At 38.1% G+C, this 12,063-nt stretch overlaps 2 protein-coding genes across 2 annotated transcripts in view; both read left to right on the top strand.

Annotated features, from left to right (window-relative positions):
* The window catches only part of nol12 (nucleolar protein 12), a 59,774-nt gene that overhangs the window by 9,697 nt on the left and 38,014 nt on the right, over positions 1 to 12,063 (top strand). The window lies entirely within an intron of this gene.
* The window catches only part of LOC306993273 (E3 ubiquitin-protein ligase TRIM35-like), an 18,112-nt gene continuing 17,015 nt past the window's right edge, over positions 10,967 to 12,063 (top strand). Inside the window, exon 1 of the mRNA XM_079602946.1 lies at positions 10,967 to 11,568. Coding sequence (XP_079459072.1) covers positions 11,173 to 11,568 — 396 coding nt within the window. The 5' untranslated portion in view covers positions 10,967 to 11,172. The remainder of the gene's footprint in view (positions 11,569 to 12,063) is intronic.

Raw genomic sequence — 12,063 nt, 5'->3', positions numbered from 1 at the left:
GAGAAGAAAACAACTGTAAAAAATGTATGTTATGAAAATAACATTTCTGATAAAATGTATGGAACTATTTATGAACGCCTGTTAAGTCAGATTAAGAAATGGTATGAAAAGTGAGGTTCAGATTAAAAATAATAATAATAAGGTATTGAGTATGATTAACAGGGATTAACATGATATAAAGATAATGAATGTTTCATTAAGCAAAATGGGGAACAATTCTATATTTTAGTGGTAAAATAAAGAGTGAAATTATGTTTATTTTTGGTTTGACAACCATTATCTTTTGAACCTAAAGACTCCAGCTGGGAGTACAGCAACAGCGTGTGCTTATTCAGCCCGGCTTCCGGATGTTAAATGTGTACTTGCTATTGTAATCAATGTTGTTGATGATAATACTGAATTAGAGAGATGTAAAGACAGATTTTGGAATTCAATAATGTAAAATGTCGGATATTTTGTTGATATTAAGTCATTGAAGAAAAGACATTGTCTGGTTTATAAAGGAAATTATGGGTCGGGGATAATTTCCCTGGACAAGTGTGACTGAAGTTAAACAGAAACTTTGTGTAAACTTTGTTAAAACAATTTATGCATTTCCGTGCAGAAAATTAATGTTCTGCCAACAATAATGATGAAGATTATGATTTGGCTAGTGTGATAGAATCCGCCACTGGTGGACTGTTAAAGAATAGAGAGAACTGCTTATCAGCTCTGTTTACATTCCTGATTAGGACACTGCTTCAAGGGTGTGCAGTAAGTTGGAGCTGGTAGAAAGCTCACAGGGATCGAACTATAGGCAAGGGGACAGAGAGTGTTTTAATTGTGGTCAGCTGCGTTCAGCAGTAACTGTAAATGCCCACTCAGAAAAGAAAGTTGATGGAATGTGAAAGTGACGTGGATTAATGTGGGTTTGAAAGTAGAACAGTCTTTGAATGACGATATTAAAGTTTTCGTCTGAGAAAGAACTAAGAATGTGAATGCAGGGCTAAGGGAAGTGAAAAGAATGTGCAAGTAAATGAGAAGAGAAAAGAAAGTTGAAAGATTTAAGTCGTAAGGAAATCCTTTTAAAAGGAAAAGGAACTAAAGTACCAGTAGATGTAAAATTACAGTAAATGAAAAATATTTGTAAAATACTGGTAACAAAAAAGATGATTGTCTTTTAATGAAACGCTTAAAAAAAGGATTTTGGAAGATCTTAATTGCAGATTGTAATTGAGAATCTGACAACTAAAATTGAGATGAAATTTGAAACGTTATTGAGAACTATAATAACTATTTGTATTTAAGATCAAATAAGCAGAAGCAGTAGCACTGGGTTTTAGAGTTACTAAATGTAAAAATGTGTAGAAAGGGATCTGTTTAAACAAACAGCTTGGTAGTGGTGACCATGAAGGAGCTAGAAGCTGATGTTTTGGTTTCAAAAGATAAGCTTGGGACTGCCAGTATGACAGTCCAAATCTGAGTGGAAATTTGTAATGTCTAAATTCCCTGATGTAGAGCAAAAGACAACTATAAAATTATTTTAATATTAAAAACGTATGTAATTTCTGGCAAAGGTGCCTTAAGCTGGGCTAGTTAAAAGGATAAAGTAGATAAAGTTGAGAATGTTTAGTATGAGAAACATTGTACCAAGTCCTGAAGGCCTCAGAGTCTCTCTCTCATTCAATGTTAGAAGGCTGTTATCTTAGCCTGTCATGACAATAAGCTATTTATAGTAAAGCACAGTGTTTCTGTTGAAAATTATAGACAGATGTTAAAGGAAATCATTGCCATACAGAGGGCAATTTGTACTTAAATATTTTAGATTGTAAAACTGAGTCTTTAAAATAATAATGTAGACCTTAAATGACAGAAGTGACATTTTTGTACTTGTTATTCTAGGACCAGTAACGTATTTGTCTGATCTTAGCCTTCACCATGACACAGGACCTATGACCATGGCTATAGATGTACATTGAATAGACGATGTGAATTTTGTTCACTGAGATTTTGTTGATTCGGACAGGTCTAACAGATTTAAGTGATTAAATACTGTTGTTATTAACCTGTCTCCCTTAACACTATTAGGCAGTCGGGATGGAGGTGACTCTTGAATGTGCCTTTCCTAAGCTCCAGAAAAACAGCTGAGTTCTGTTGAAGAAAACTGATTGTGTGAAAGAGCGGGTCATCAGTGAGTACGAGTGACCTGGCCAACGACGGGGAAGATCTTCCTGGCCAGGGGACTATACCTAAGGCAGGGAGGTCACGCAATAACACTGGGCATCTCCGGATGGAGGTGTTAATATGTGAGACAGGTATGAGAGTTGAGCGCTGATTACCGGAGGCCACTGGGGTCAGCAGATCATTGGGAGGTCAGATGCTTTGTGAGGAGTCGCGACGGTCTGACCCAAGAGAATGTGAGTTCCTCTCTATATCACTCACCAGAGAAAGAACCCCGCAATTCACTGTATGGCTTGTTTTCAATTGTGACAAGTTTGATGGAAATTATACATAAAAAGCTAATGGAAAATGTGCTTTCAAGAGCCAGCTGAGACCATGGGGTGATTTACATTATTTGTTGGGGAGACAGTAACAAAACTTATTAATTTATATCAGGAACATGATGTTGGTTGCCTTATGGGCAAGGAAAATTATAGAAGTGTTGATTTTGAACTAATATGTCTATAAGATGGTTTTAACTCCTGAAGGTTAGACATGGTGATGGCTATAGATTAAGACAGGTTTTGTAGAGTTGAATAACAAAGGTTAGGTGAATTGAGAATTTATACAAGTATTCAAACTAAAGATAACCTTAGTGTGCTCAGTGTGCCTTAAATGCTCATAGCATAATGTATTTTAGATTGTTGTAATGGTTCTAATTTGAGTTAAACATTTGTATATTAACATTTGTGAACTATTAAGGGTTCTATGATTAATAAAGTTTCAGTCTTAGGAGGCTGTTGAAAAGATTATTTGTGTAAGAGAGACTGCTGAGTGGAGGAAGGGATTGGGTACTCTGTCTGTCTTTCTGTTATCAGGCCTGGTAAGGCAAGCTTAAACAAAATAATGATAATGAACCAAAACAACCCAGCTGACTTTTCTAAAGACAAAATAATGAATATTTGAAACGGTTTGAAAGGCCATGTAAAATGATATAAAAGCTACAGAAAAATGTGAAGTTTAAATCTTATTTAAACCTTAAATATTATACTTTTAGAGTTAATATAAAAAAAGCAAACATTGGACATGAGCAGTTAACATATGTGTATCTAGCATGAGTGTGTGTGATGGGGACAGCACTTTATGTCTTGTAGGGGTTTAGTTTAGGGCAGCTATTCCGCCTGAATAGTGAGTATATTGTGTCTTTAACCTCTGGAGAGTGTTTTATCATTACAGATGTGTTAAGGCAAGTGACAAGTTTTAAAGAAGGCAAATGCTGAGTGAATCTGATGAGAAGATGATAGAGAACATGGGACGAGCTTTAAGTTGATTGGTCGTCGAGCTGTGTCTGGTAGTAATTACTTTTGTCATTTATGATGTGGATTTGAATTACTTTCTGGATAAGTTTAGGTATTTATGTAAATTGGAATTGTGGAGTTGTACAGTATATCGTCGTCGATCATGGATTATAGATTAGACGGCAACAACAAAGTGACACATTGGCTAAGTCAATATCAAATTGTCAAGAGAGCCATTTAAAATTATTGTAAACAGGAGGAGAATGTTTTTTTTTGACTGACATTGACCAAGTCTGTACAGCACGAACTGACCTGATAAAAGAAACTATTGATGACTTTAAAAATGGTTGTAGAGGACTGAGACAAAACAACAGACCTGAAAAAGCAGGATACGCGATTAGACTGAGGGCCATTGCCCTTCAAATATTCGATAAGAAAATGAAATTGTGGCTTTAAGTGAAGAATGTAATATTTTTGTTTCAGAGGAAAGAGAAAGATGTCTGGAGGAAATTTGTCTGAAGGACAATGGTTGGGTTAGTGTTGATGGCAGACTTTATCGAAGACACTATGTTAAATGTTATGTTAAATTGATGATCGAGTTGTGTCGACCATCAAGAGGGAGATGGTATAACAATTGCCAAATATGGTTTATTAAGGGGTTCACATTTGCTGAATAAATGTTGGGAGAACACTATAGGGTAATTGGGTAAAAGCCCTGAAAGAAGACATTTTTCTGCCTAACAAAATTGCTGTCTGGATTGTTTTCAACAGGTTACGCCAGAGCATCGAAGGCCACGGGAGCACAGTAGACAAAAGAAAATACGTACTTTACTATCTGACAATAACCTCGAAATTTGTTTTTCTTTACAGAGAACATGCAGGTTTGGGAGACAGGGCAAAATGAATTTTGCTAACTGTCCTGGTCTGGGTTATTATTGTGGCAGAAAGCTACACCTTGTACAGCGCATAACTAAAAATGTTCCTTTTGCAGAATGTCAGGATGGATTGCATCAAGCTGAACTGATTCTGTTTCCAAATGTATGAATACTGACTTGTTAACGGAAGCAAAGTGGATATGTGTTTGATTTGATGTTTTACTGTGATTTGATTTTACTGTGATTTACAACAAATTATTTGATTGGTTACTGATTCATTAGAAAATATTTAAGGCAAATGTTTTGAGGAAGAGAAGATCTATTAATTAATTTAAATTATAGGGATTATTGTTGAAGCTTATCAAGTAGAACCACTGCCTGATTAAATTAAGAATTAAAAGTAAAAGAACAAAATATGGTTAGGGAAATGGATATGGGGAAAATGTTGAATGTGTATGAGTTATGATTGTATGTGTTATTCTGATAATTTTTGTTATTCAGGAATGAATATGAGAAAACTTGAATGTCTGTTCAATTGAAAATTACAGTCTATCCGAATGATGATGATGATGATGAACAAAATTATGCAGATGATTCAAGTAGAGATTACAGTTTAATGTGTTGATGTTTTCTTTTTCTTTCTGAGAACGATTGATATGTAAAGAGGGTCAAAAGCAGCAGTCATCCGTGTTACGAGATGGCGTACAAGGACAGGGTTTTGAAACTGAGGGATTTTTTTTATTTATTTTTTATTATGCTTTTATGATTTGAATTTTATATGTATGTTTCCTACTGTGCTATAACTATTTATTCCTTACTAGTGTGACTGAGGGTCTGCTTGTCAGAAGCTCGGGAACAGTGTTTCCCAGTTTAGCCCGGCCTAGTAAACATGTTTACTTGCTTGCAAAAATTATGGGGCCTTCCCCAACAAAAACAGCCTTATGCTTCTTCATTCTAAACTTTTTCTTCACAGGTTCAAGGAGAGTGATCTTTTATGATGTGTGATGTAATGACTTGAACTTGCATTTATTATTATTGTTATTATTATTATTATTATGTTTGATTAATAATGATAAAAAGTGAGGAGTTGTAGTGGAAGTTTTATGATATTCATTGATCTTTAGTAAAATATAGATGATTCAAAGAATGTCACATGTGTGACTCTCACTTGTAGTGTGAAAAGATTCTGTTTATGTACTTGGGGAGGCAGAAGGGAGAGACACTCCAGAGAACAGACGAACAAGGACCTCTGACCTAGATGTCAGAAGGCCATTTGGTGAAGGAGGGCTTATGGGCCAACTAGTGACAAATCTAAACTAGTGTTATGGCTTCCTTGTCTATGGAAACCTACTGAATGGAAATCTACTGGGAGGAAGGCACTGGGGGGGGGGGGGGGGGGGAGACCTTGGAAGAGCTAGATAAAAGCTAGTTCAGTCTGTCTGGGGGTGTGTCACTCTTCTGCACAGGGTAACAACTGTGTATTAGACTGCTCCTATTCTTGCAAGAATAAATACTTTTATTTTATAATTTGACTCTGAGTCTCCCTTACGCAGTGATGTTTGTTCGATGAATTTTTGCCACAACAATCTTTTACACAGTCAAGGTGACCAGTTTCATCTCTAGACTGTCCTGTAGGCCAAGAATGGAGTTAGTTGTTTGTCATTAACAATCACAAAACAATCTCCTTCCTTGTCAGTAACATGTTTCCAGACATTTTAACAGTGAGATCACAGCTAAACACTACGAAAATCATGTAATGTCACACTAAGAGCACAGTCCACAGACACCTCGTTGAATTAAAACCAGGCAAAAAGGTTACGCATAGTAATACACAGAATAACCAATGGGACGGAAAGGTTACATGGGAAAAATACAATCCTTCATATATTGTCTTAAACAGGGTTTAGAAGGAAACAGTACAGACTTGTTTTCATTGCATTGAAATGAATCGAGTAGTCTGATTCCCGAACTAATTCGAATGGTCAATATGGCGCCGTGGAGGATGGCTGCCGTTTCTCACGCTCCAAACCAACTTTGCCGTTTTATTGTTTTATTAGTACTAGTGTTTTTTTATCTAGCTACATCTGACAGTGTTTTATTAACCTATGATAGACAGCAACTACTGGACATAAAAACTACTCTGGAATTAACATTATTGTCTAGAACGTCCAGTTCGGCAAACTCCTCGGAATATCCATTGATGTGCTTACCTGTACAATCACCTGGAATACGACGCAAACGTAGGAAGCGGGGGAAGCGTGGAGGAGTTCTGATTCGACTGCGGCTGCGGAAAAATCGTGCTCCTCTCCCGAGCATCCTCCTGGCGAACGTCCAGTCATTAGACAACAAGCTGGACGAGTTAAGGTCCAGGTTAACTTTCCAGAGGGACACCAAGAACTGTAACGTCCTGGTTTTCATCGAGACCTGGCTGGAACCCTCAATTCCGGATGCGGCTATTGCTCCGGGCGGGCTATCTGTCCATCGGCAGGATCGAACAGCAGAGTCCGGTAAGAGCAGGGGGGGGGGTGTTTGCTTTATGGTAAACAACCTCTGGTGTTCGGATGTGGACTGTATTTCTAAAGGATGCTCTCCTAATCTGGAGCATATTACGATTAAATGTCGTCCTTACTATTTACCCCGCGAGTTTTCATCAGTGATCTTGACAGCTGTGTACATTCCCCCGCAAGCTGATGCCAGGTCTGCGCTTGACGAACTTTTTCGTGTTATCGATGGGCTTGAATGTTTACATCCGGATGCTGCCTTTATTATTGCGGGTGACTTCAACGGTGTGAATCCGAAGAAAGTACTACCGAAGTTTAAAAGGCATGTTAACTTTCCGACGCGAGGTGATAATACACTGGACAATGTTTACTCCCCTTTCCCGCATGGATACAAGGCCCTCCCCCGTCCCGCTTTCGGCAAATCAGATCACGTGTCGATACTGCTGCTTCCTGCATATAGACAGAAGCTTAAACAACAACAGCCTGTGACGAGGTCCACGCAGCGCTGGACGGCTGAATCAGAAGCTGAATTACGTCATTGTTTCCTCATCACGGACTGGAATATGTTCCGGGAATCATCTAGGGGAAACATTGAAGAATACACAGAGACTGTGACCAGTTTTATTAGCAAATGCATTGATGATATTGTACCTCGTACAACCTCAAGATCATTTCCCAATCAAAAACCATGGGTCAATAGGGAAATACGTACTATGCTAAAAGCACGGACTACAGCATTTAATTCAGGCAATATGGATAAGTATAGGGAATCACAACGCAATCTAAGGAAGGCCATTAAGTGTGCAAAAAAACAATACAGAACAAAAATAGAATCTTTTTATCAGGGCTCCAACACCAGGAACATGTGGAATGGTCTGAGAGCCATTACGGACTATAAAGGGAACACGGATAGGGTGGTGGAGGTGTCAACCTCTCTTCCAGAGGAACTTAACATCTTTTTCTCACGGTTTGAAACCAACATTGATGGCACGGTCACTGAATGGGAACAGGGCGGGTGCCCTCTCCAAGTAAACAGGGCAGATGTATGTAAACAACTTAAAAGGATTAACATTCGTAAAGCTGCCGGACCGGACAATATTCCTGGCCGCGCTCTTAAAGTATGTGCTGACCAACTGGCTGATGTTTTTACTGATATATTCAATCTTTCGCTACTCCAGTCAGTAGTCCCCATCTGCTTTAAAAAATCTATTATTGTCCCTGTTCCTAAAAAGTCTAAGGTACTTTGCTTGAATGATTACCGCCCTGTGGCACTAACGTCGACCATCGTAAAGTGCTTCGAGCAGTTAATCAAAGCTTATATTATTGACTCTATGCCTGCGAATCTGGACCCGTATCAGTTTGCCTATAGATCTAATAGATCTACAGAGGATGCCATCTCTCTGTCACTTCACTCTGCTCTCTCTCACCTAGACAAAAAGAACACGTATGTGAGAATGCTGTTTATAGATTACAGCGCAGCATTCAATACCATTGTGCCTCTTAAGCTTGCGGTGAAGCTCAGGGAACTGGGTCTGGACACCGCCATGTGCGGATGGATCTTGGACTTTCTAACAGGCAGACCTCAGGTGGTGCGGATGGGCAATATAACCTCTACCTCACTTATTCTCAGCACTGGCTCCCCCCAGGGCTGCGTGCTGAGTCCCCTTCTGTACTCTCTTTTTACTCATGACTGTGTAGCTACACACTCTTCCAACACCATTGTTAAGTACGCAGATGACACCACTGTTATAGGCCTGATCTCTGATGACGACGAGTCGGCCTACAGAGACGAGATACGATCACTGTCTCTTTGGTGTCAGGAGAATAATCTGCAACTCAACGTCAGTAAGACAAAGGAGATAATTGTGGATTTCAGGAGGAAGCGGCGAGGAGAACATGCTCCCATTTTCATCAATGAATCTGCAGTTGAGAGAGTCAATAACATAAAGTTCCTTGGGGTTAACATTAGCGATGACCTGACTTGGTCCATCCACTATAATATGGTGGTTAAGGAGGCCAGAAAACGGCTCTTTTTCCTCCGACGGTTGAGGAGATTCGGCATGGACGCAAGAATACTGTCCAATTTTTACAGATGTACTATTGAGAGTATCCTGACCGGATGTGTCACTGTATGGCACGGTAGCTGTACCTCCCACGATCGTAAGGCTCTACAGAGGGTTATTAAAACAGCAGAGCGCATAACGGGGTCTGACCTGCCATCCATGCAGGATCTTCACAACGAGAGGTGCAGGAGGAGAACAAAAAGGATCATTTCTGATCCTAGTCATCCGGGCCATCGATTGTTCAGTAAGTTGCCATCGGGCAGGAGGCTCAGAAGCATCCAGACCAAGACCAACAGGTTCAGGGACAGCTTCTTCCCCCTGGCCGTTAGGCTATATAACTCGTAATGCACTTCCTTCATTCTGCACCAAATATAGACTGTCTCTATATTGTCATTTCACTTTAAAATTGCTACTTAGCTAACTGGACTTAGCATATTATTGTATGATCACTGGCACTTATTATCTTATTGTTAGTATATTTATTTATTTATGTGGATGTGATAGGATGTTTTTATTTTAGATAGATTTTAATTTTACCATTTGTATGGCAACGTTGGATGGGGGTGGGATCTAAGCATTTCGTTACATAACTTGTTATTGTAATGACAAATAAACTACCTTGAACCTTGAACCTTAATGACTCGTATGAGCTGGTCCATATGTGTTAAACACATACAGCTTACAACTTACTGTGTTTAGTAGGCTCCATATTGAGAGCCTTTTTAAAAAAAAACTCAGACCTAAGTTAGGTTTTTATTTTAGATTAAAGAGGTGTTTTCCTTATTCAGCAGGGAAAAGGTTGGTGCAGAGTTCATTTTTAACAGTTTTGGATTATGGTGATTTAATTTATATGCACTCTACCTCAGTTTTATTAAACAAATTAGATGTATTATATCATTACGTTTCATTACCGATGCAACGGCGAGAACTCACCACTGCACTCTGTATGAAACTGTCCAATGGCCCTCCCTTTTTCTCAGAAGAAAATTACATCTATTGATTTTTATTGCCAAAGCACTAATGGGTAAATTACCTTTTTACATTTCAAATTTACTTACTTACCAAAACAGTGTTTACAGAACAAGGACGTCAAAAAAAAAATGTATTAATTATTCCATCAACAAAAACAGAATTTGGTAAAAAAGCTTTTTCATCATATGCACCAAATGTCTGGAATGAACTCCAAAACACTTTAAATTTAGAATCACTTCCATCTATTAATATTTTTAAAAACCTTTTAAAGTCAACTTTGACTGAACGGTGTAATTGTTTTTAAACTAGGTACCCTTTTAAATTATATGTTTGTGTTTACTTAAGTTAAACAAAATGTTTTGTTTGAATATGTATAGTCTTATGTATGGAAATTTGTTGTGTAGTATGACATGTTTTGTCCTGTCTTTTTTTATTTGAAACTTTTGCGCCTATCTTGTATGTCACTAATGCTCAGTCATCACTTGATTAATCACTTAAATATATCATTAACATTAAAAATTTTTACTAAAAACAGAAAACCTTTTTATGGTTCATTTTCACATCAACAGGGTTTTGGGGACCAGAAAATGCAAAGTTTTGAAACTTGTGTACGTTTTTGAAAACGATACCGTTATCTTTACCGTGTAAGCTATGTGTGTGTGCTGTTTCTTTATTAAGTCACATCTACTGGCATGATAATACAGAGATTTTAGTCATTTTCGCGGATCCGTGTGAACAGGCATCGGTTTGACTACATTGACAAAGGAAGAACTTTTCTGTTTTTAGTAAATCGTTGTTGTGTAAACTTACAAGTGTTATTTTATATGAGTGTGGACTCATATAAACACCAGCAGTGTTCATTTAACACTAGCGATTTTGCTGAGAAGAGCAATACATGAAACACAAAAAGAAAGTGTGTTTATTATCGATAATTCTGTTCTCGTCTTCTTTTTGATCTAATGTTTTCTAGCATTATACTTGAGGGAGTGTCAATGTTATTTCATTTTGAATGCATTTTGTTTAAATTTAACCTGCAGAAATTCTGATATTGTTTGAACACACCCATGTGATCATAAACTCCTCCCTCTTACAACACTAACAAGGAAGAGACTCTCGTTTCTCAAGAGTCAAACTGACTCTTGTGTCTTGAAGAAAGCAATAAAGAATCAGCAATCAGTGGAGAATGAAGAAAAACGCTTTAAAAGAGGGATATTTGTGTTTGTTTCTGAACAGACATCTTTGAGATTCTTGTGGTGATTCAATTTTTAAAACGTTGATCAGAAAGTGAAAGTTAAGTTTAGATTGCTGGAGCTCAACAGTGAAAATGGCTTCAGCAGCTGCAGAGTATTATATTTGTCCTGTGTGCTGTGAAATCTTTAAGGCTCCTGTTGTTTTATCCTGTAGTCACAGTGTCTGTAAAGAGTGTCTTCAGCAGTTCTGGAGAACTAAGAAAACTCAGGAGTGTCCTGTCTGCAGGAGAAGATCCTCAAAAGAAGATCCTCCATTTAATCTGGCTTTAAAAAACTTGTGTGAGTCGTTCCTGAAGGAGAGAAATGAGACGCGTTCATCAGGATCTGAGGAGATCTGCAGTTTACACAGTGAGAAACTCAAACTCTTCTGTCTGGAGGACAAACAGCCTGTGTGTTTAGTGTGCAGAGATTCAAGACAACATGACAATCACAAATTCAGACCCATCAGTGAAGTCGTCTCATCATATAAGGTAAGACAAATGTTCCTTGTTTCACATATAAAGAACAATAATTAGTCATAAACACAAATATCCCATTCTCTCTTCCGTTTTACTAAACTTCACATGTCATTTACTGTGCTGTGAAAAACATTTGCCCATCCTGATTTATTCCATTTTTGTCTCAAACTAAATAGTTTTAGCTTTTCAAACTAAATGCCAACCTCAGTAAACACAGAATACAGCTTTGAACACCCATTTGAAAAACGAATCACCCCTTTTAGCAGCAATAACTGCAGCCAAATGCTTGTGATAACTGGAAATCAGTCTGTTGCCGGACTGTTGTGCGATTGTGACCCACTTTTCTTGCAGAACTGCTTTAGTTCAGTCACATTGGAGGGTTTTCAAACATGAATTGCCTGGTTTAGGTCCTGCCACATCATCTCAAATGGATTTAAGGACTTTGACGAGGCATCTCCAAAACTTTAATTGTGCTTTTTTGAGCCGTTCAGAGGTGGATTTACTGCT

This window comes from Phoxinus phoxinus (genome assembly GCF_949152265.1).
Source record: "Phoxinus phoxinus genome assembly, chromosome: 1".
In the NCBI taxonomy this organism is placed as follows: Eukaryota; Metazoa; Chordata; class Actinopteri; order Cypriniformes; family Leuciscidae; genus Phoxinus; species Phoxinus phoxinus.
The sequence above is the reverse complement of the archived record's forward strand: the minus strand, read 5'-3'. Positions and strand labels throughout refer to the sequence as shown.